Here is a 26,733-nt window from a genome sequence, read left to right on the forward strand (position 1 = left end):
ATATATTAAATGAATTTATTAAAATAAATATTTAATTTGAACTAAAATTATTGGGTTCGGTTGAACCCGGAACGGGTAATTTAAATTCTAGCTCTGCCCGATAGTCACTCAAGGAATTGTAACTAATATGTACTAGCTAGTCTTTTATTAAATTTCTTATGTCATATGGAGGATGATTGAGTTTCTTTTTTACGCAAAAATTGTAAATTAAACTTAGGCGAAATAGACTTGTGCATGAGAGGAAGACAAATTTGCAAGACTCTTGTCTATAGTCGTGCGCCTTTAATTTGGGTTCCGTATCTTCTTATCCACAGTGGAGTCAAGGTCGTCCCTTTTGACTCTTCTACAGCAGTTGAGAAGGCAGGACTCATAAGGCATGATTATTGACCCCAAATCTTTGCAATTTATTAATATGAAAATTATAGTAGTGAGTTGTTACGCGAACCAGAGTTTGCATCATTTTTGAAACTCAAAAACCATGGATCAAAAACAAATGATTTTGCTTCCTTACCAAATTATTTGTTTTTACGCTTGTGTTCTAATACTGACATTAGCCACGGCCCAAACAACCACTAATAGCACCACCACCACAATTACGAAAGGTATCAATATAACAAAACGAGGATGCCGTAAGCAGTGTGGGAACGTTACAGTTCCATACCCATTTGGTATTGGGAAAGGATCAGGTTGCGCCATTAATGCAGGGTTCGAGATCAAATGCAATATTTCTAGTGACGGTTCTCAGAAACCCCTCATAGGAACCCTTGAGGTGTACAACATATCTGACACTGAAGTGCGCATCTCAAATTCCATCGCTTGGAGATGCTACAACTCAAATGGAGCTGTACGCAATGAATATCTCGATTATACCCGTTTGGGAAACTCAACTTATCCATATAGTTTCTCTGCGCTGAACAGGTTTATCGTCATCGGTTGCGACGACAACGCTCTTATCACGAGGCCTAACTTTGAGTATAACTGCTCTACTAGCTGTAACTTGTCAAGGGATGTGACTGAAGGAGAATGTATGGGCAAAGGCTGTTATCAAGTACAGATACCCAAGGGCTTGAAATACTTTGTCCCAATCATTTCTAGCACTCGAAACCACACGGATGTTTGGTATTTTAATCAATGTGGATATGCATTTCTAGGCGAAGCAGATCGATTTTATTTCCGTGGCGTACAAGATTTAAGTGATATGACCTTTTATAAGAGGACTATGGCTAGTGTTCCCATTGTGCTTCACTGGGCAATTGGCAATCTTACGTGCATTGAAGCTCGGAAAAGCAATGATTATGCTTGCAGGGAAAATAGCGAGTGTGTTGATTCAGACACTGGTCTTGGTGGCTACCGCTGCAGCTGTAATAAAGGTTATGAGGGCAATCCTTATCTTAGTCCAGGCTGCCAAGGTAGGACGATTTCCACACACACACACACACAAAAAGGAGTTTTTTCGGTGTTTAATTTGTGAGTGGAAATATCTCCTGAAAAAATTATATACATTAAAAATTAATAGCAAATTGAATAGTGTTTTTAATGAAACTTTTATGTAATAAAGATTATTGGAGTAATAAGTTTTGAGTGTTGTTGATGGCTTGAATCTAAGATGAAGTTATCATACTTACTTATCATACTTACTGTTCCCAAAAAAATATCATACTTACTTATTTATAAATAATTTAACTTTAAACTTTCTACTTTACTTTTAATGAAATGATTTACAGTCACACAAATATCTATAGTTTAGTTTAGACCACAAATTTCAATAGTTTATTTCTTTCTTAAACTTCGCATCAAGTTCGATACCGCCATATAAATTGGAACGGAAGGGTTACTAAGTAATGTAATGAAGTGGATAGGATCTCTCCACCTTAACCATAAATCTTCCTACAAATGGAGATACTCATGAGTCGTGACAGAGACCATTCTCCATTTGATGGTCTCTAAAGAATAGTGTGAAGGTGAATTAGTCGAGCTAGTAAATTTAGTATACCAAAGTATATAAAAAATTCTAAATAGTCAAGATAGTAAGGAAAGTGATTCAAAGGAAGCATATTAATTAGACCGTCAATTGTTGATTAGGAGAGCATTGTTTAAGAATATAATTTATAAAATGCAAAACTCTGTAAAAGTAACTTAGCTCTTAAAATAGGAAAGACATCCAAATTTATTCCTGTATTATTCAAAATTACTCAATTTTTTCCTTTAATTAACTTTTGGTCTAATATTATGTTAACGGTAAGAAAAATGTCTCGTGTTTCTCTTGACCCTCTAGCATAGCTCCAATATGAAATGAGTGGATTTAGCATGTCAAATTTTTTCGAGAAAAAGGTCCAAATTTATCCTTCAACTTTTGACAATAATTTGAATAACACTCAAATTGGAGCTGGTGAAAATGAGATTTTTCTCCAACGACTAGGATAATATAAGATTACAAATTTTAATAGACACTAAGGTTGCTCAATTTCGAATTATACAGAAATAAATATGACCCTTTTCTCCAAATAAAGTGAGTTTCTCATGACCGTTTTATATTTGTTTGGTTTTGCCAGATATTGATGAATGTGCTGATCCAAACACCAATTCATGTGAAAAGAACTGCACAAACACCCCAGGGAGTTATATTTGTTCTTGTCCTGATAGATATACCGGTGATGGCAAAAAGGATGGCCGTGGTTGTGTTGCTCCCTACTCTGAATTCCCATGGATCAAATTCTCTATAGGTAAAAATCATGGAATACTTTCATAACCACGAATACTGTATTATTTTCCATGGGTCTATGTCACACCCTTTGGGGTGTCTCTTCCCCTGATCCTGCATGAATGCGGGATGTTTTGTGCACCTGACAAGAAAATAACTTACAAGTATGTGGTTCTTGTTATGTCTCCATAATATATGAATATTTATTTTGTCACTTCATATTTTTGCAAACGTCTTTATTTAACAAAAGTTTTGAATTTTAATTAGATGTTTCTCTTGTATGATAGTACAGCATGCACACACCACACATGTGGCAAAGGCGCAGTACCTATTTCCCTTATTCTTTTGGTTTTTTTATTTAAAACTTAAAAATCCAAATTTTGGTATGGTGATTATGATCTAGGACCAAGAGATACTTTTTTTTTTCTTCATAAATCCGGACTATGTTTGAATAATACAGAACTTTCTTTTATGTGTTTGAAACAGCCACTTAGAACACCAATTCGTCAGCATATACATTCAATAGCAAATGAATGTGTACAATCCTGCTCTTTTGATCTAGTTGAAGTAGACATTAAAAGTTCAATTCCAATAATTACACAGGTGCCGGAGTTGGCTTTATCTCCATAGTGGTTGTGATAACTTGGCTCTATTTCAGCATCAAGAAAAGAAAATTGATTAGAGTCAGAGAAAAATTCTTCCAACAAAATGGTGGTCTATTATTGAAACATAGAATCTCCACTAACGAGGGTGGTTTGAAAGCAACAAAAATTTTTACAGCTGAGGAGCTCAAGAAAGCTACGAATAATTATGCCAATGACAGAATTCTTGGTCGCGGTGGCAATGGGATTGTATATAGAGGCGTGCTACGTGATAATAGCATAGTTGCTATTAAAAGATCTAGATTTGTGGACGAGAGTCAAATTGATCAGTTTATCAATGAGGTGCTTATTCTTACTCAAGTCAACCATCGAAACGTGGTGAGACTGTTTGGGTGTTGTTTGGAAGCTGAAGTTCCTTTGTTGGTTTATGAGTATGTCTCTGAAGGAACTCTTTACGAGCACATTCACAATCAACGTGGAGCGGATTGGTTATCTTGGCAAAACCGATTGAGAATTGCAGCAGAAATAGCCACTACACTCGCTTACCTTCATTCATTTGCGTCCATGCCTATAATTCATAGGGACGTCAAGTCTGCCAACATACTGTTAGATGATGTTTACACATCTAAAGTGGCAGATTTTGGAGCTTCAAGGTTAATTCCTCTGGATCAAACACATTTGGCTACATTAGTTCTAGGGACATCAGGGTACTTGGATCCTGAATATTTTCGCACGAGTCAACTGACAGAGAAAAGTGATGTTTACAGCTTCGGAGTAGTTCTAGCAGAACTTCTAACGGGATTAAAACCTGTTTCTAAGGATAGAAACGGTGAGGACAAGAATTTGGCCGATTATTTTGTTATGTGCATGAATAAGAATACCTTGTTTCAGATTCTTGATCGCCGTATTTTGAGAGAAGGAAGTCTTGAGCAACTTCAAAAGATGGCTGAGCTAGTGAAGAACTGCCTTCGCGTGCACGGAGAAGATAGGCCTACAATGAAAGAAGTGGCCATAGAAATTGAAGGTATGAGGAAGTTAACTGGGATCCCTTGGTCTAATCAAAATGAACAGGAAGAGAATGATCAGAATGAATTATCAGATCTTTACACTGTTCCAATTAATTCCTATGGGAATATCCCCAATTCGGATAGTTCTCGTATAATGCATCCCACATACAGTCCAAGTTGATCCAAAATCTAGGCCACTAATCAGGGGCAAAGCTATGTATAGCCAAGGCTGGTCAACTGAACATCTTTCGCCGAAAAATTATATTACGTATAGGGTATATGATTACTGGTTATTGAATTTCCTAGCTTCACTACCACTAATAATAACATAAGATTGTATGTTACTGTCCCCATCCCTATGTTTCTTCCATATTGAATGTTCTAATGTGTTTTCCTTCCCTTTTTCCTCTCAATTTTTAGATACATTTCTTTTGTTTTCAGGGGTTTTCTTTTTCTTTTTCTTCTTTTAGTGATGGAGGCATGAAATAAAGTAATCAAAGTATGCTCAAAGCATGAAACCCCTTTCTCTGTGATTATTTAGCTTTCTTAAAAATGCATTGTAGAACTACTAGCTAGTACTTCAATAACACAGTGATTGTTTAGCTTTCTTTTCAGGTTACTCAAATCGGAAATTTAACTTTTTTATCCTAACAGAGCAATATATATGTCAAAAATACCAGGCAATTGAATGGGCCCTTTAAAAGCATCTAGATGATACAGACAACTTAATATTGAATGTTGTTAGGATAGGAAATTCGGATAGTGCGGAATTTAGCCAAACAACGGTATAATGACAATAACAAATACAATGGAAGTTGATAACAACGGCAATTAAAGCATATAAAGAAGACACAAATTTAACATGGTTCGGTCAAAGTGACCTACGCCCACAAGCGGAGAGGAGTAATTTCACCATACCAATAAGAGTATAAAAGAGAGTACAAAATTAGAGTAAATACTCTAATTAATCCCAAATACCCTAAGAGAATAACCTCACAAGATCACTCCAAAGAAATGATTCACACAAGTGCTTCCCAACACTAACACTCATACAAAACACTCTTAATAAAGTAGGAAAGCAAGAAACAAGAAATAAAGGCTCAAGTCTTGTTGGTGTATCTAAAATGAACTAATGGTCTTCCATTTTATAGGCAAAAAAGTCTTGGCCTCTTAGGTGTAAAAGAAGAGATACAACTTGTGCAAATGATGTCCACCACACAATGCAATATTTTTGGGTCCCAAAAAATATTGCCAACAAAGTCTACACTTTGCAAATATGCTTATGCTTATGTGAGATGGACTCCATTAGCCAAAATATTGGCAATATTACAAATCTCCAGCTTGGCCTAATTTTGGATGATATAGTAAATTTACTCCACTCTCTCCGCAAAAGCCTCAGTGGGCATATGTCAAAATTTAATGCCATCAAAATCAGACAGGTTATCTGATATCGAAGCTGCAGTAGGGCCTATAACAGTGGAGCCCAATAAAGTATACAACGAACCAGATCGGTATGCTTTCATGATCACAAGAGCACCTTAAAAAATTTTTAGAACTCCACCTTCACCAGTGAATTTGCACCCAAGGGATTCTAAAGTGCCCAAAGAGATGATATTTTTCTTCAACTCAGGAACATATCTAACATCGGTGAGAGTTCTCACCACGCCATCGTGCATTCTGATCCGAATTGTACCTTTGCCAATAACGTTACAAGTAATATTATTACTCAGTTAGATAACTCCACCTGCAACTGAATCATATGTAGAAAACAAGTCCCTGTTAGGACACATATGATATGAACAACCGGAATCTAAAATCCACTCATAGTCTAATCTGAAACTAGTTTCAGTTGCTAAAAATATAGTTCCCTCAATCTCATGAGTTGCTACACTAGCTTCGGAGGTATCAGTATTTTTGTGCTCATTTTTTCTTTCTTTATGCTTTTCTTTATTTTTCAGTTAATAGCATTCAGAGATAATGTGACCTTTCGTATGACAATAATGACACTCTAAATTATTGTATCTGGATATATAGTCGGATTTGTTCCTAACAAACAATCCAACTTTCTTGAGTTTTACTAGTTTCCCCAGTAATATCACTATCTATCTGTTCTTTTGATTTTAAGATAGATTTAATATCCTTATAAGAGATATTATCCTTTGCATAAAGCATAGAGTCTCTTATATGCTTAAAAGATGGGGGTAGAGAACAAAGCAGTAATACGGCTTGATCCTCATCTTTAATCTCATCATCTATATTGCTCAAATCCATAAGAATGAAATCAAAGGTGTAAGGATGAGAGAGAATAGAGGTACATTCACCCATACGAATTGTATAAAGCTTCTGCTTCAGGTAACGTCTATTTTCCACCGTTCTCTACATATATAAGGTTTTCAATTTTTCCCACATGCATTTGGATGTGGTTTCTACAGAAATTTCACGTAAAACCTCATTTGAGAGATTTAAAATGATACCTGCCTTTTGTCTTTTTATCTATGACGGCAAACTTCTCATCCGTCATTTTATCCGGCTTCTTCTCCTTTCCTTACAATGCCAAATCTAAGCAATTCTGAATTAGGATAGCTTCCATCTTTAATTGTCACATTCTGAAATTTGCACTTCGATCAAATTTCTCAACATAAGTCTTTGTTAAAATCATATTGGCTACTGAAACAAGCCCGGTTAGATCCGGCTCTGATACCAATTTGTTAGGATCGAAAATCCGGTAGTGCAAAATTTAGTCAAACAACGGTATAATGACAATAACAAATACAATGGGAGTTGATAACAACGGCAATTAAAGCATATAAAGAAGACACAAATTTAATGTGGTTCGGTCAAAGTGACCTACGTCTACAAGCGGAGAGGAGCAATTTTACTATACCAATAAGAGTACAAAAGAGAGTATAAAATTAGAGTAAATACTCTAATTAATTCCAAATACCCTAAGAGAATAACCTCACAAGATCACTCCAAAAAAAGGGTTCACACAAGTGCTTCCCAACACTAACTCTCATACAAAACACTCTTAATAAAGCAGGAAAAGAAGAAACAAGAAATGAAAACTCAAGTCTTGTTGGTGTGTCTAAAATGAACTAATAGCCTCCCTTTTAATAAGCAAAAAAGTCTCGGTCTCTTAGGTGTAAAAGAAGAGATACAACTTGTGCAAATGATGTAAGTCTTGTTGGTGTGTCTAAAAAGAACTAATGGTCTTCCCTTTTATAGGCAAAAAAGTATTGGCCTCTTAGGTATAAAAGAAGAGATACAACTTTCGCAAATGATGTCCACCACAGAATGCAATATTTTTGGGTGTCAAAGTTTATTACCAACAAAGCCTGCACTTTACAAATATACTTATACTTATGTGAGATAGACTCCATTAATCAAAATATTGGTCATATTACAAATGTGATGATTAATTTAACTTTCATCCTAACACAGACATGAAGAGAATGAGGAGTGGTTAGATCTTTACACGACTTCAATTAACTATGAACGCAAAAACAGCAATTTCTCTAGATAGTATATAGTTCCAGTGGAAGCTAAAATCGAACAATTACAAAGACATGGCACTACCAGCAGACACAAAGTAAATTGTAAAATAGAAAATGAAAGCTGTAAACTATCACAAATTCACCATAATTGGAGTAATTTTCAATTTAACCTTCAAATTACTCTACTCATCCTTTATTCTGACCTAAAATTCACAAAATTGCATAAGAATATTTTTGTTCCTATTTATTTATATATTATAGAGAAAATGTCCATAACTCTGGATTATTTTTTATAATACTTTAGTTTGTAACCCAATTGAACAACCTGCTTAGTTTTCGAAGCACTTCGTTTGGAAATTCACAATCTCTTAGCAACAGGATTGCTGCCTGCATTCACGCTTTGTTCTTTTGGTGACGTAGGAGAAGAGAAAGCTATATATATGAGGAACAATAACCAAAATACAGATTTTGGATTTGTTGATAATGATCAAATATATCCGGTCTTTTTTTACCTTTCTAGTCAGTAGTTTTTGGACACGTGTGTCCCACGTGTTTAAGTATAGATTTTTTAAAGGATAGTGATAATATTAAAACGTGTATATAATGAGTAGCATAAAATGTAAAGAAAAAAACCAAGCTCAATTGAAGAATGATTTTTCTATTTTAAGAGTTGATTATCGGACTTCATTGATTAGATGTCGTCTGAACCTGAAACGTAAAATCATTTAATTTAGTTAGTTATGCATTATTGAAAATAATCTAATTACTTATATTATTCGTTGAAAACATGTTATATGTTTGTATCGTACCTAACACTTCCTTGTAGACGATGTTCTTGGTATATGTTCCACTTCGATGTGTTGGTTGCTCTATCATGATGAGAACTTTTGTTGTGGACATTGATATCCCTCTTGGAAGTGCAACGTACAGTTGTCCATGCGAAAAAATATGTTGGGGCAAATACAAGCGAACATTGGGAATAGTTTGACCTTGTGCTTTATTTATTGTCATTACAAAAAAGCGAACTAGAAATTGCTTCCGAATGAACTTGAAAGGATATCCTTCATTTTCTGGGGGTGAAAGCTGAATGCGTTGAATAAACACATGCTTTGTTGCACAATGGCCTATCATAAGTTCTGCATGCAAAACGTTATTGTCAAAGCCTCTACATATCATTCTTGTTCCATTACATAAGCCATTTGAGGGGTTTATATTCCTGAGTAGCATGATGGGTGCGTTCTCCTTCAAAACTAACCTACATAAGAAATTAAAAGTTAAAAGGAAAGTCATTTTTTATTGCAGCTTTCAGGTTTGTATGTATAAGTTAAAACAAAGAGAAATAGTGGAGAAACAAAATATGTTTATAAATCATGATGTATAATATGATAAAATGCCTATGCGGGGGGACCATTGTGTGTTAAAGTATTTAGATATTCTTCCTGATAATAATTATTGGTGTCATTTTCTGTAGAGTTAAAACTAATAAATGTTTTTCTTTCACCTGGAACCATAGTTATCAACCTCTCATTTAGCTTGTCAACATGCTCATTTCTGCTTGCTAAGATAGCCCTCCCCGTTACATCTTTTGCAGAGTTAGCATTCTCTTGTAGTGATGGGTATAATTGGAGTAATTTTCAATTTAACTTTTAACTTACTTGTCACGACCCAAAATCCAAACCATCGTGATGACACATAACCCAACCCGCTAGGTAAGTCAATTAACAAAATACATAATATAATAACACTAATGTGAAGCAAAGATGAGATAACAGAATTTTATACAACTTCCCAAGGACTGGTAGTACAAATCATGAGTTTCTAAGATTTAGAATTTACAAGATGGTATAAAATAAAATACATCATTTGTCTGAAATATACATGAATAGATTAAAATTATAAAGCTACCAAGGTCGAGAGGCAGCTATGATCGGAACGCAGGTACATCTTCAGATCCAGCTCTTGTCATGCACATCAACATCAGCATCCAACATCTGCACGCAAGGTATAAAAATATAGTATGAGTACAATCGACCCCATGTACTTAATAAGTAACAAACCTAACCTTAGGTTGAAAGTAGTGACGAGCTGGAACAAAGGTCAAAGTCCAACACCAATAGCCAATAATAGCTCGTAACAGTATAATAAAAGTGGTACAGGAAATAACTCAGAAATATAATGTTCAGTTCGTTTACAGTTCCGAAAAAATAGGCATGCTTTTCAAGCATAACAGTGAAAATCTAAATCTTTTACCGAAAATACCAAAATATGAGTAAGTTTGTAAAATCGTGATTTTCTTTCCAAAATTTTTCAACAGGTAAATATTTCATTATCAAATGGCATGAGGAAAAGTACATCTTTATGCCTATATGTCAAGTGTGCATGTCGAATGCAGTACAACATAGGGAACAATCATCTGCATACTCTCAGAGTATCAACCCATTCATCCCTCCCAATCACTCGGCACTCGCACTCGCAGTCAATAGGTACTTGCGCTCATTGTGGGTGTCCAGACTCCCGAGGGGCTCCTTCAGCCCAAGCGCTATAATCCACACAGACAACTCACGTGCTGTACAGACAACTCATGTGATATAGTATCAATATCTGGATCCGCACGGATAACTCACGTGCTTCACGGACAACTCACGTGCTATAGTATCAATATCTGGATCTGCACGGACAACTCACGTGCTATGGTATAACTAACCTCACAATCAGGCCCTCAGTCTCACTCAGTCATCAATCTCTCCAGTTTCTCGGGCTCACTATGTCATGAAACTAGCCCAAAATGATGATGTAATATATCAATAATTAACAATAGAGACTAAGATTTGATATGCAATGAATGTATATGACTGAGTACAAAATTATAATTTAAACATATAATTCGACAGCAGAAATGACCTCAGTGGGTCCCAATAATACCAGCATTTGCCTAAGCATGATTTCTAACATGAATCACAGCACAGTTTCTCTAACACATGAAAAATACATTGAAAGTACAAGTTAATTCAAATTCACAAAAGTCAAACTTGGTCAACTCTTCCAACTTAAAGCTTAAATCATGAAATTCAATCTTCCAAATCGATTTCGAATAACCTGAAAACCAAAACCAACAATTCACATAAGTCATAATACATCATACGGAGCTACTCATGCCCTCAAACTATCAAGCGAAGTGCAAATGCTCAAAACAACTGGTCGGGTCGTTACATCCTTCCCCACTTAAACATGTTCGTCCTCGAACGTGCCAAGAGTCGTTCCAAAGCCATCAAATCGCCATGTAACCTTACCATGCACATACCCGGGGGTGATCCCACGTCACCCTATTCCATATAGGCTGGACAACGCAACATAACTGATGATCATTACTTTAACCCTAGCCCGTAAACCATAGAGTCCAATTCCCAACATCAAGAATTTTTCACAAGACCTGAACCTCACATCTACACAATGTATAAGTCTGAACAAGTTGTATCAAGCCATAACCATAACCCAAGATGTGATCACATGACACACCACACAACTTACATACTCGTAGCAAAATTTTCGATCACGGTGGCTGCTCAAAACGTCCCAATACCATAATAAACCTCATATCAAACAAAACCTCGTTCTAAAACCTTCGTACATTGTTGATGATGAAAGAAACACGCAGAAACTCACAACCATTCATCACACCAGCAAGCCATAGAGCTCCCTCTCCTTCAACAAGAACTATAGCCAATTTCTAAGCCGATCAATGACATTATCCTTCTGATTATACCGCAAACAAATATGATAGCATCCATTCTAGATCTGATGACCTCATCTCATCATACAACCACTCTAGTGATATGCCACATCGATACAACCTAAAACCACAATCCATGCAATTCGTGCACCAATAAGCAGTAATCCAAATGTACTCAATCATGCAAAAGGACTCAAACGAGAGAACTATCCCACAAGTTCAACAAGTACCACCACAACCGCAATGCTATAAACCCATCTTACGTAGTAGAACCAAGATACACGAATCTAACACAAAGGATCATATCCCGACATAACCAGATGCACTGCGTGACCCCATCCAAACACGGATCCATATGAAATACCTCAAGCCACCATGCTCCAATATCCGCCACTGCATGTAATTCGACATCAAATACACGAAGTGTATGACCATAACCACGGAGTAGTAAATAACACAATATACCACAGTCCGGAGAGAACATAACAAAGGCACAATCAATCATTCCTAACCCCCAATAACCATTCGGCTCGAATTCCTCTATAAGGCCCCAAACAGAACCGCACCATGTATGCTTATAACCAACAAATCACAACCCCTCGTAGCGTAGAGGGGTAACACATAGATCATATCAGATCACGAATAAGCCCCACTCTAACCGAATGGTATATCCCCCAACAATAGCAGTACGGAGTCGACCAATCCAACCTGGTGTACAATACACATCCTTGTTGGACCTACCAATAGTCCCCAAATCAACTCTGGTCATCCACAAATAGATAAATAATCCTCCGAAGGTCCACAATGACCTAACCATAACATATACTATCATCTGGCTAGCTTTGGCCACATTTTCACAGTCCACAACCACAAAATAATCTACTTCTGAGAACTCTTGGTCTCCAAATCCGTAGAACACACAAATCACCATATCTTATCCCAACTCCACCACCCGAATGTCTAACACATCTCTCATACACGATTATCTCACGAGGAATACTTCTATAATTTTTTCGTTCCACATAGAAAAATATGAATATCAGTACTCGATCAACCAGGCGAGTACCGCAATGCCAATGAAGCATCAGTAAGTCAACATTTAGTGCACCTTCTGAAATCCATGCTCTCCTCAGGCAATACCAAGTAGTAATATCATTCATCTAGTCATCTGAAACCGCCCATATTGACTAAGAATTCTTGCCCTTCCTTTCGAAACTAAACTGTGACCTTGCACACGCAAATCTTAATCCTACACAACATACCGCATCTATCACGAATATGAGAAGTATGAGAATCTCATAATCAACTCTGAGTCACAAGCAAACTACATACTCAATTAGCCATGAACCTTCCATTTGATCTCATCCAGGAGAAAATCACAACAGGCTCCTCACGCCATTAGGAATAATACACCTCGAACCGTGGTAAAAACCATTGAGAACACTTTAAAATCCATTTGCACATAACCCAGTTATCAGAACTGAATCCCTCTAACTCAACCAAGTCACGCAGATTGCCAAACCCAAGAGTATTGACACCGAAACACCTGTAGAGACTCACCAAATCATAAGTACCCAAAGAACCGATCATACCCATTACCGTGCTGACCCAACATACTATCAAACTCTCCTATTTATCCGAGTTCCTTCCGAATTACCCTCAAGGTGACACTTCTTCTTGCCAGAACACCACGATCCTTAACCAAAACTCACCCTACAAGATCCTAGAATAAATATCACACCGCCCTAAGGCCCATAAGCCGATGTATACCCTCTTAAGCACCCCAAAAGTACCACAACCGAGATACATTCTCTAAAGAGACCTTCTGTGAATCTAAAGTTGTTTCCTTCACCCTCTTGATATCGAAATGTAAGATTCATAATGACATCGAAATATCGCTAGTCTCGACACCATCCAATGTAAATCTTAGATCCTGGCCATATACCAATCCGGAAAAACTCACAATTGCTACGCATAATTCTTGAATCCATTAGAACTTTCTCGAGAGTCACCCATTCTGCCCAAATCTTAACTGCGCCGCCCAAACGGGCCGAACGACCTGTGCCCCATTAGCATGACGACACCCAAAGAAGTAACCCCTACCTTAACGCAATCAAGCAAATTCCTACTCCATGCGCACTACATCCGTCACGAATAATAACTCAAATCATTCCATGATTTCCATATACCCCTAAAGTGTAATATATCCAGTATCTAGAAATTCCCTTACTCGATTCATCCTATCTCAACCTTTGCAAGTCATAACTGATTCACAAGTATACCTCAAGCCGAAACCAGACAACACATAACCATGTAATCAAATTGTCGATAGCAGACTCCCTCACTTAGCTCAAAGTCATAGAACAAAATAGTCGATAACTCACAATACCCATACTCTATTACTGCCATAATCTCGTACTAAAATTCAACTAAATCTTTCATAAGTTCATGTAACATAAACCATATAATACCTCAAATCGTATGCTAAGCTCGCATTCATCCACGTGATGATCGTGACAACCAAATTCAAATTTAAATCTCAACACATATACCCCGTTGGTAGAAAAGAAACTCTCCACACAACATTATTATAAGGATCACACCTCCGTAGATTACTCGGCATGTGATAACCCACATACTTAGCCTCAAATTGGCATCTTGTTATACCCTTTCGAAGCCACGATTACTACGCTATCACTTAATCTTCCTGAGTCTAAACTCACGATAAGACATGAAAATCTACTTCGTTCCATAATTAAACAGCATGAAAAATCTTTCAAAACACTCGTAACTCGATACTATACGTCACATCAAGACAACAATATAGCACCCAATAGTCCTTTTTATATCTCAAGCAAACTATTCTCATCACAATCAAACCATCTGAACACATCCCGCAGTCACATCATACTCACCATATCGCCATCCAACCACTCATCCAACCACAATTTCCACTAATAGGGACACTACCGGACATATAAGTCCAAAAGAACGTACTCACACAACCAAAATCACCAGCTGATACTGCACACTCACATACGCACACATACGTCGAGGGAATTCAAAGAGTTATGTTTCAAGCTGAATCAATTCTGCACGATAAGGAAAGAAAGATGGAAAATTATCCTAAATGCCTTGTAGCCTCTTGAAGATAGGTATGGACGTCATCATACCAATCTGCAAGACACTACACTTGCTTATTACTTGTAGAACCTATGAACCTAGAGCTCTAATACCACCTTGTCACAATCCAAAATTCAAAGCGTTGTGATAGCACCTAACCCAACCTGCTAGGTAAGCCAATTAACAAAATACATAATATAATAACACTGATGTGAAGCAAAGATGAGATAACTAAATTTTATACAACTCCCCAAGGACTGGTAGTACAAATCATGAGCTTCTAAGATTTAGAATTTACAAGACTGGTATAAATAAAGTACATCATTTGTCTGAAATATATATGAATAGATTAAAATTCTAAAGCTACCAAGGTCGAGAGGCATCTATAACAGGAATGCAGGCACATCTTCAGATCCAGCTCCCGCCATGCACAGTAACATCAGCATCCAACATCTGCACGCAAGGTGCATAAATGTAGTATGAGTACAACCGACCCCATGTACTCAATAAGTAACAAACCTAACTGATAAGTGGGGATTTTGACTACTTATTAGTGCCTTTTAGCTTTCGTTTTACTGATGAAATATGTTTAATTGCAGGAATATTGAAAAATGAGTCTCTAAGTTAAAATCCTACTCAAGAAGGAGTGATTTGAATTTAAGGACAAAAACAGACACAGAAGCGTAAAGTGTGGACCGTAGATGATGCCGCAGATTGTGCAAAAGAACACAGAAGCTAGGCAAGAGCAAAGGTTTAGAGAACCTGTCAATGGAAGTGCGGACCGCACAATTATTATGAGGCTGCAGAAGATCAGCTAATCAGTCGCAGTTGCATCTGTGTGGTCTGCAAAAGAGCCATGTGCGGCCACACTCAGAAATGTGCGGACCGCAGAAAGAGAGAGATACGGCGGTGGTTCAGAATTGCGAGGTCGCAAGATTCTAATCTTGTTAGGTTGAAGCAAAAGTACGGACCGCACATGGAATTGTGTAGATGCAGAACCTCCGAAAGGGCATCTTTGTCCGAAAATTCCAGCTCTGTATAAATAGAAGAGTTTCACCTTTTTAGGTTAAGTTTTGACATCAGCAGATACACTAGCTGTTTTTCTTTACTCTCTTTAGTATATTTTGCCATTTTGAGATTTTGAACATAGATTTCTTTATTCTAATTATCAATATGGGTTTAATTATCATTTCTTCTTTCTCTTCAAATTTAATCATGAGTAACTAGATTCTCACTAGGGTTGTGACCCAACCCTAGTGTGTTAACTTAATAGGTGTTTGATTTATTGCTTGTTTATGGTTGGGTGTTGATTATCTAACCTAGTTCTTGCTTTAATTTGAAGAATTAATGGTTGCAAATATTATTTCATGCCTATTCGACTTGGTCTCTACTTGAGATTTAGTCTAGAAAAACTTGGCTAGCAAGAAATTGGGCCAATCGAGAGATTGAAAAGCCCAATTAAAGGGTTGAACCTAGAGATAGTAAAACCCGACTTGATCTTATTATCAACTGCTTTGTTCAATACCCATTTGGAATCGATAAATCCAAATTGGGCAAAATCACTCTTTGATCGAGAGGTATCGAGTGAGTACTTGAGTGTTGATATCTATAATACACCCCATCCAATAAAATAAGTTTTAAGGCTTACAACCCATTAAGCGAACACTTAGGTGAAGGTCATAGCCCTAGGCATTTTATATTATTTGAAAAACAACCAAAAATAATTTTCTAGTTTAAATTCTTAGTTTGTAATCTTAGTTTAAATTAGACCTAGAAAAAACTCAAGTTTGAGGAAGTGCAATTTGAGATAGTTCATACTCATACACTGTAATTTATACTCCTAAATCTCACGTATAGCTCCATGTGGAATTCGACCCCGACTCCTTGTTGGGTATTACTATTGCAATCGACCATTTCATAACCTTGAATTGAGGTGTGAACTTGGACGAGATCAATTTTGGCGTCATTTCCAGGGAGCATAAAAACGGATTTAGCTATATATTTGATTTTGTGTGTGAATTGTCTTCTTTTCCTTCCTTGTTACTGATTTGTGTGAATCAATTTTAGGTACCATAATGGCAAACAACAACGATCAACTTGGAAACATGCCTTTGGGGGATGTGGACGTTGAAGATGACCAAGTTGAAGAGGTTCCTCTTAAACCTCAAGCAAATAGAAGAGGCCGGGCACCTCAAGACAACATCTCAGTTCCACCTCCACCTCCACCAAGATCGGCTCCACACCGGGTGTTGCCGAATGAAGTGTATGCAAGTTCCATTGTCCCGCCCCGCATTAGGGTGGGCAACTTTCAAATCACGAATAAATTACGCATATTGTTAGAGCAACGAGGATTCTTCACCAAGGCTCCGAGTCAAAATGCATACAAACACTTGAAGAGGTTTGTGGACACTTGTTGGGGGAGCAAACAGACAAACGTCTCCGAGGATGCTTTAAGGTTGAGGCTATTTCCTTTCTCTCTACGGGGGGGAAAGCCTTGGATTGGCTAGAAAGATTTCCAAATCACTCTATCCATACATGGGATGAATTAACGGAGAAATTGATTTCCAAGTTCTTTTTCCAGGGCATATGGCTACTCTTAGAGACGAGATTCTAGCATTCAAACAAGAGCCCAATGAGCCGTTGCATGAAATATGGGAGAGGTATCGAACTATAGTCAAAGAGTGCCCAAATAATGACATGACGGAGGCTATGATTCAATAAACTTTCTATCGGGAGATCAATACTACCAATCAGTGCGTGGTTAATACACTTGCCGGTGGAAATTTGATGACAACGCCGTATGCGGAAGCTTGTGAGATTTTAGATAAAATGGCGGATACTTCTTCGGCATGGCAAAGTAGAGCAAATGTTCCTCAAGGTGATCCGAACGTGATTTACCTACATAAAGAATTGCATGACCATGGACAAGCCATTGCCGTGCTGACCACCACAATGAATCAATTAGCCAAAGCTCAACTTCAACAAGTGCAAAATCCTAAGCAAGTTAATGCCATGGAGTGAGTTAGTATGATGGTGAACAAAAGAAGGCCCAAAGGTCCACAAGTGCAAAATCGAGTGGAGAATTATGTGCAAGACGATAGTGGGTTTGATCAAGATGAATCTTACAATGAACAAGAGGAGGAAGTGCAATATGACAACAACTTTCAAGGGCAAAGAAATAACTCTCAAGGCTCGAATCAACAACAATGGCGACCTCAAGGTAATCAAGGGAATTGGAATTCTAACAACCAAGGTAATTGAAATGGTGGCAACAATCAAGGAAATTGGAGTTGTGGTAATAACCAAGGCAATTGGAGTGGCAATAATCAAGGATATTGGGGAGGCAACAACCAAGGGGGATTGAACAATAATCAAGGCAGTCAGGGGTCGGGTTTTAAAAGGACCCCGATGTATCAACAACCGAGAAACCCGCCTCTTTATTCTTCCCATGGTCCAAATTCCTCCAACAATGAGATGGAATGAATGGAAAACATGTTTAAGCAAATGATGGAGAAACATTCCGACTCCGATGCCTAACTTTCCTCTCAAAATACATCTATCCGAAACTTGGAAGTACAAATAGGGCAAATCTCTCAAGCCCTAAAAACTCGTCCTAAGGGGGCACTACGAAGTGACACGGTGGTAAACCCAAAGGGTAGAAACAACACGGGACATGCCATGGCCATTACTACAAGGAGTGAAAAAAGTGGGGATGCACCCACCTCGAATCAACGGAAGCTTGTGGATGATGAGCAAGTGGTTCAAGAAGATGAGATCCCGGACAATGTGGTGAAAGCAAATGAGGAAGTGCGGATTGATATTGATGACAATGTGGAGGAAGCTCAAGAAGAAGTGAACCCGTCTAGGGATCACATTGTTGACATACCGAAATCGATAGTGCAAAAGGCTAAGGCACCAATACCTAGGCCTCCTCCTCCATATCCTCGAAGGATCGCCAAGAAAAATGGCGAGAATCAATTCAAAAAATTCATTGACATGATAAAGAGCCTATCTATCAATGTGCCATTGGTTTAAACCTTGGAGCAAATGCCCGGTTATGCAAAGTTTATGAAGGACTTAGTGACAAAGAAGCGATCGATGAATTTTGAAACTATAAAAATGACTCATCAGGTGAGTGCAATTGTGCATTCAATGGCTCCCAAGTTAGAGAATCCCGATGCTTTCACGATTCCTTATACCATTGGGAGTGCCAAGTTTGCAAAAGCTCTTTGTGATCTTGGGGCAAGTATCAATTTGATGCCCTATTCAGTTTTCAAGACTTTGGGAATTGGGCAACCAAGACCCACGTCTATGAGATAACAAATGGCCGATCGTACCATGAAGAGACCATTGGGAGTGATTGAAGATGTATTGGTTCTTATTGATAAATTCATTCTTCAGGCAGATTTTGTCATTATTGATTGTGAAGTGGACTATGAGGTACCGATTATTCTTGGTACACCTTTCCTTGCAACGGGAAAGGCTCGTGTTAATGTGGAAGCCGGTGAACTTACTTTCTGGGTGGGTGATGAAAAGGTGGTGTTCCACATGTGCAAATTTATGAGGCAACCGAATAGCAATGAAGTGTGTTCGTTTGTGGACTTGGTGACTGATGTGATTATTGATGATACAATTTTCACAATTAATGTGGGTGACATGTTGGAGGTCGCTTTGCTAAATTTTGATGATGATGAAATGGATGGCTTCATGAAAAGTGTCAATTCTTTGCAAGGGATGGGGTCATACAATTATGCACCTCAGAAACTTTCCTTGGATCTCGAAAATAGGAAAACTCCTCCAACAAAGCCTTCAATTAAAAAGCCTCCTATATTGCAGTTGAAGCCATTGCCTCCACATCTCAGGTATGAATTCCTTGGCCCTTGCTCTACTTTACCGGTTATTCTTTCCTCTTGTTTGACTAACGTGTAGGTTGACTCTACATTGGCGGTGCTCCACAAGAGGAAGAAAGCTATTGGGTGGACTTTGGCGGATATTCGGGGAATAAGCCCCGCATTTGCATGCACAAGATTAACTTGGAGAAGGATTCCAAATCCTCCATTGAACATCAAAGGAGATTAAATGAAGCCATGCAAGACGTGGTCAAAACGGAGATCATAAAGTGGTTAGATGTCGGAGTTGTCTACCCCATTTCTGACAGTTCGTGGATTTCTCCTGTGTAATGTGTTTCGAAGAAGGGGGGCATAATGGTGGTCACCAATGATAAGAACCAGTTGATTTCAACAAGAACGGTGATCGGGTAGAGAGTGTGTATGGATTATCGGAAGCTAAATAAAGTCACAAGGAAATACCATTTCCCACTACCCTTTCTTGACCAAAATGCTTGATAGGTTGGCCATCCCGGCGTTCTATTGCTTTCTAGATGGATATTCGGGCTATAATCAAATCCTTATTACCCCGGAAGATCAAGAGAAAATAGCCTTCACTTGTCCCTATGGAACTTTCTCTTTCAAGCGGATGCCATTTGGCTTATGCAATGCACCGGCAACTTTTCAACGGTGTATGATGGCGATCTTTACGGATATAGTAGAGGACTACCTTGAAGTCTTCATGGATGACTTTTTGGTAGTTGGGGATTCCTTTGATGATTGCTTGGCAAATTTGGATAAGGTTTTGGCAAGGTGTGAAGAAACGAACTTGGTGTTGAATTGGGAGAAATGCCATTTCATGGTCGAGAAGGGTATTGTCCTTGGCCAAAAAAATTCAAAGAAGGGAATATAGGTCGACAAGGAGAAAATAGAGGTGATTTCTAAACTTCCATCTCCAACATCCGTGAAGGGCGTGAGAAGTTTCTTCGGTCACGTGGGGTTCTACCGGCGTTTCATAAAGAATTTTTCCAAGGTGGTGAACCCCTTGTGCAAACGTTTGGAGAAAAATGCTAAATTTCACTTTAATGATGATTGCATGAGAGCATTTGAATTGCTAAAGTTCAAGTTGACAATTACTCTCATTATCACCGCCCCGAATTGGAGCATTTCTTTTGAGCTCATGTGTGATGTTAGTGATGTGGCAGTTGGAGCGGTTTTAGGACATATCAACAAGATCTTTCATCCAGTCTACTATGCAAGTAAGACCATGAATGATACCCAAGTCAATTACACTGTGACCAAAAAAGAGCTCATTGCCATTGTGTTTGATATTGAGAAGTTCTGCCCGTACTTGATGGGTGCAAAAGTGATTTTCCACACGGATCATGCGGCACTTCGTTACCTTATGAGCAATAAAGATTTCAAAGCCTGGTTAATGAGATGGGTGCTTTTGTTGCAAGAGTTTGGCATAGACATCCAAGACCGAAAAGAAAGTGAAAACCAAGTGGCGGACCACTTTTCTCGTTTGGAGGAGGAGGGGAGGTCGCATGATGGACTTGAAATCAATGACTCCTTCCCCGATGAGCAACTCTTAGCCATTTCAAGGAAAGAGGTGCCATGGTTCGCGGATCTAGCAAATTTTCTTGTAAGCGGTATCATCCCAAATGAGTTCTCTTCAAACCAAAGGAAGAAGCTCAAACGGGACTGTCAAGAGTATTATTGGAATGAACCGTACCTTTTCTGGATTTGTACGGATGGAGTGATTAGAAGATGTGTACTGGAGGAGGAACAAGTTGAAATTCTTGGGGCTTGTCATTCTTCGCCATATGGTGGTTACCATGGTGGAGCAAGAATGGTGGCCAAAGTGCTAAATTGCAGTTTATATTGGCCCACTCTTTACAAGGATGCAAAGTCAAGCGTTGTGATGAATATGAAAGGGCCGGTGGAATCTCAAAGAAAAATGAAATGCCCCTCACCCCCATTTTGGAGATTGATACATTCGATGTGTGTGGTATTAACTTCATGGGACCTTTTGTGAGTTCTTGTGGAAACACCTACATCTTGGACACGGTTGATTATGTGTCTAAATGATTTGAGGTCGTTGCTCTACCTAACAATGAAGTAAGAAGTGTGGTGGCATTTTTGAAGAACATATCACAAGATTTGGTAGTCCCTAGGGCTATCATAAGTGATGGGGGATCACATTTTTGCAACAAAGCTTTCGACACCTTACTCACCAAGTATGGTGTCACTCATAAAGTCACAACTCCCTATCATCCACAAGCAAGCGGTCAAGTGGAAGTCTCCAACCGGGAGATAAAGAGTATTTTGTCCAAAACTGTGAATGCTAACCGGACGTATTGGTCCAAGAAACTTGATGATGCTTTATGGGCTTATAGGACGGCTTACATAACGCCTATCGGAATGTCTCCATACCGGTTGGTGTTTGGAAAAGCATGTCATCTTCCGGTGGAACTTGAGCACAAAGCCATGTGGGCTTTAAAGAAGTTGAATATTGAGTGGGATGTTGCCGTCAACTTACGGGTGGCACATTTTAATGAGTTGGATGAGTTCAGGTATCATGCATACACAAGTTCGTCCTTATACAAAGAGAAGATGAAATATCTTCATGACAAGTGCATTTGGAACAAATAGTTTAAAGAGGTGATCTTGTGTTGTTATTCAATTCGCGGTTATGGATGTTTCCCGAAAAGTTAAAGTCTAAATGGAGTAGCCCGTTTGAGGTTGTGGGTGTGACACCCTTTGGTGCTTTGGACTTGAAGAATAAAAATGATGAGGTGTTTAGAGTCAATGGTCACCGGGTAAAGCATTATCTGGGAAAAGTTGGTGATGGCCATGTCGTGGAGGTAATTCATTTCAAATGATGGTAATCTGCGCCGTGTCGCAACGTTAAATCAGGCGCTTCTTGGGAGGAAATTCATGTTTCTTTTTCTTTAGATAGGTCTTATTTTGTGCTAACTAGTTTTGAAGTGCATTGCAGGAACTCTGCTCAGAAAAATTGGCTAAGTACAGAAAAAGTGTGGACCGCACAATTTTGAATGTTATAGCAGCAGTCAACTACGGCCGCACAATTCTTTTGCGGACCGCACAAACTGAAATGAAAAATTGCAAACTCTCTGAAGTTTGTCTGTTAGAGAAATGGTCAAAGTGCGGTTGCACAAGGAAATCTGCGGTCCGCACCAAAACTTGCGGTCACAAACATAATTCTGTGGACCGCAGATCAACGGAGGGAAATTGAACAACAGGTAATAGAGTGCGGACCGCAGAAGGAATTTTGTGGCCGCACTCGTCTCTTGAACCCTTAGCCAATCCCGTATAGTATAAATAGTAGCCCTAAGGCTACTGTTGAGACTTTTCACTCTCTGAAAAATTAAAACAAAGGCTAAAATCTTGCACACTACTGAGTTAATTAGCTGCCACTTAATTGAGCATCTTTGATCATTCCTTAACACCACTTCATCACTGGTATGTTCAAATCATTTCTAGGATTCTTCAATTTTCTTAGTTTAGTTTACAATTTGTTAGTTATTTTAGACCATTTGTCAATTTCATATCTATGTGGAGTGTGAATTGTGTTGGGTAAACTACTAGTTGCTATTTGGGGAATGGGTATTTGGTTTTTCATGTTTAAGTGCTACTACAATGTTCAATTTGTGCATAAAATCAAAACCCTAAGAATTCTGCCCGATTAAGTTTTGAAATGTGTGGCCGCACAAGGAATTGTGCGGTCCGCAGAAGTATAGATTAGGGCTTTGGTGAAGCAATATTATGCGGACCGCACTTGAAATTGTGTGGTCCGTAAAACTTCAATCGCGGCCGTAGAAAAGTGTGTGCGGCCGCAAATCAGGGCATTCTCTGTCTTCAGAGAGTTGCCATTTTCAGGTGCCCATTGTGCGGACGCACTCAGAAAAGTGCGGACCGCACTTTAAAACTGTGCGGTCCACACAACCCAACCTGTGGCCGTACTTGCAATTGTGCGGACTACGCTTACCCACCCTGCAACATGTTTTGTTCTGTGACTTTCTGTTTATCTGCAATTGAATTAGAACTGACTCCTGCTGCTATTTGTTGCAGAAAATGGTTAGATCACGTGGTCGTGGTGATACATCAAAGGGGAAGGGCGAACCTTCCAGAGGCAGAGGCAAAAGCAATTTAGCCCTCGCCCTCCAAAGAGTAATCAGTAAGAAAGAAAAAGCAGACCGACGAAGATAGCCCGAGCCCTCCGAATCAAGTTCATATGCACCGTATAGGGAAACATCGGAGGGCAACTCAGTGCAAGAGCGGCCCATTATACAATCACAGCCACAACCGCTTCAGGATAGATACCAACTGAGAAACGATCCTACCTCTTCTGATAGAACTTCTGAGGGGTCGGAACGTAACACTCAGGCTTCGGAGCTTTTATCTACACATGCCCCCGGTGCACCAGCTACTACAGTGGATGTGGATGAGATCCCGGATGATGGCCTAGGGGTGATATCAGAGTAGCCGGCATTGAGAGGTCGAAGAACAAAGAAATTTGGGAAGATAGGTTCGTCAGTCTTGCATCCTTCTCTCATTTCAAAGAATGGTGGTCGTCAAGATCGCTCACTCTTGATCGTCAGTTCTTGTTGAAAGACCTTGATAAATATAACCCGGCGGTGTCGAGACAGTTCCGGGAGCGGAAGGGGTGGACATGGTTCACTAAAAGTGTGTTAGTACTTGGTCCGGGAATTTTACGCCAATGTGGCATACATAAAGAAGGGGACCAACGTGACAAAAATGAGGAACCTGAAAGTGAGGTTTGATCAGAACACCTTCAACACCTACTTGGGGTTTGAGGATGTTGAGCCAGTGCAATATTTGGAAAAGCTGGCTATGGGTGATGCAGCTCTCCCATGGCTTGCTGAGATTCTAGCAGCTCCGGGACCACCACCACCATGGATCACAGCAGGGATTCCTATTCACAAGAACACCCTGAACTTCGAGGCAAAGGGATGGTAGACGTTCGTATGCAATAGGCTAGACCCGTGTCAGAATGAGACAAATCTTCCAATTCCTCGGGCAATGCTAGTTGCCTCTATCATGGCCGGGTACCCAATCAATATGGGTGACGTGATGTCGGCCAACATGTCTCTGGTCGCCAGGCAAGGTGACACCTCCTACCCGTATCCCAACACTATCACTGAGTACCTTACGGATGCGGGGGTAGAGCCGAGGTATTTTGATACCAAGGTGCTCGCAAAGAAGCCCTTATCATGGTATTCTTTGACGGGTGGTGGAAACCCAAAGAAAAAGGGTCAGCCAACTACTATCGTAGGCCAGTCTAATGAGCCTTCGATGGTAGCTGCAGAGTCAGCCGACATGCCTTCTACTTCAGTAGTGCCTTCTACCAGTGCAGTTGTCATGCCTCTACTTCCTTCTTAAGAGCCTTCAGCATCAGTTCCCCCCACCTCGACTTTAAGGCCGGTGCCTATGCCCACTCATCCACTATCTATGTTGTGAGTCTCCCAGACACTAGCGAGCCTCAACAACTGGATGCAGACAGCTACTGCAAAGCTGTCTGACTTATCCAGTGCTATTGCAGCACAGTCATCCACCCCGGCACTCCTGATTCCTCCGACAGTGGAGGATACATTGAATAAGATTTTGGATAATCAGCAGACAATCATGAACACTTTAGTAGTACATGGAGCAGTGATTGAGGAGCTTGGGAAGCAGGTAAAGAATATGAAGAAATCCAAGGCATCCAAGAAATTATTAAATAGACTAAGGAGAGAGGTCACCAAGATAGCAGCCGATAGGGACCTCCCAATTGATATGCTGATGGAGACAGATCCAGAAGCACCAGTAGTTCCAGCAGCACCATCAGCACCAGCGGCACCAGCTGGTCATTCTGAGGAGCCAGACCTGGCTGCCGACACTGCTGAGGCAGTGCGCTAGATGTTCACCCACCCAGTTACTCCCAGAACCGAGGATGATGAGATCCAGTTAGAGGAGACTAAGGGCGGTGACGCTGATATAGACACAGCCACATAGGGAGTCCTTTTCACTTTTACCCTTCTTTATTTTTATTTGTTAAGCATTGGAGACAACGCTGACTTTTATTCGGGGGTGGAGTTTATTTGATATTTGGATGATTTGACATTTGGTTTGTAATAACTGATAACATTTTCCCTTTTCTTTTTATCATGTATAGATTCTCTTCATTTTCTCTATTGATGTATATATTTTCTCTTTTCCTCCCTCATTATGTATATTCATTATGCTTGAAGTAGTTTGCTTTGTAGCTTCTTTATTTTATTTTCTTATTAGTCAATGTTTAATTTAGTAGCTTCTTTTTAATTTAGTAGCTTCTTTTTATGTTTGAGTGGACAATAAGCCTTTGGTTTTCTTAATGCCACGGTTCTTTCCAAATGTAGTTTTTGTGTGAACCGGGTGACTCTTCCCAACGATGGATGGCGTAACAACCTTCTTAAGGGATTGAGTCCGTTTTTGGTGTTTAGGTAAGAATAGTAGTAATACGGAATAAAAAGACCTAATTGAGCAAGGCTCGAAGAGTCAAACATGCTTCACGTGGTACCAACATACTTAACTACGTGCTTATGATTAAAAATAAATTTTTTTTGGAAAGAAATAGCTCTAGTTAATGACCTTCTAACTCTTGTGTTGACTTAAGCAACCATCGAGTGGTTTAGTCGAACCATAGTGATTTTTAATCTTGAATATGGTCGTTGTGGTCCCTCGACTCTATCCTCTTTAACAATCCAGTTGTGTGAGAGGTGAGATGTTTTCGTTGCAAGTCCAAGTACCCGTACAAATGGTCTAGAACTTGCCCCGAATGTATTTCTAGGCAAAATTTTAAGTTTTGCTTGGCTTGAGAAGTGATTGTAGGCTCTCCTTGACCCGCTTGAAATTTTTTATGGCCCACCAATATTGTTATCCCTAGTCAACCCATTTGAGCCTAAAACCTTTCTCAATTGATCACCATGTTATAAGCCTTTACCCGTTATGTCGTGACATTCTCTTGGCACCCGAACTTTTCTTAACACTCATGTGAAATAATTGGCTAAAAACGTAAGTTTGGGGGCGAGACGTGGAGTTTGAAAAAGGTATCAAGGCACAAAAAGAGAAAAGAAATAAAGAGAAGGAAAGGAAGGAAAATAAAAAAGAAGAACAAAAGAAAAATGCAAAAAGAAAGTGAATAAGTTGAAGAGTTGAAGGGATTTCAAAGAATAGTAATGATGCAA

General features: G+C 39.1%; 1 protein-coding gene across 1 annotated transcript; it reads left to right on the forward strand.

The window, feature by feature from the left end:
• Positions 1-317: 317 nt before the first annotated feature.
• On the forward strand, positions 318-4,750 carry LOC107771498 (wall-associated receptor kinase 2-like). The gene is made up of 3 exons (XM_016590873.2): positions 318-1,409; positions 2,553-2,723; positions 3,305-4,750. The coding sequence occupies exons 1-3, from the start codon at positions 479-481 to the stop codon at positions 4,489-4,491; spliced, it is 2,289 nt and encodes a 762-aa protein (XP_016446359.1). The 5' UTR covers positions 318-478; the 3' UTR covers positions 4,492-4,750.
• The last annotated feature ends 21,983 nt before the right edge of the window (positions 4,751-26,733 follow it).

Source organism: Nicotiana tabacum, chromosome 24 (assembly GCF_000715075.1).
Source record: "Nicotiana tabacum cultivar K326 chromosome 24, ASM71507v2, whole genome shotgun sequence".
In the NCBI taxonomy this organism is placed as follows: domain Eukaryota; kingdom Viridiplantae; phylum Streptophyta; class Magnoliopsida; order Solanales; family Solanaceae; genus Nicotiana; species Nicotiana tabacum.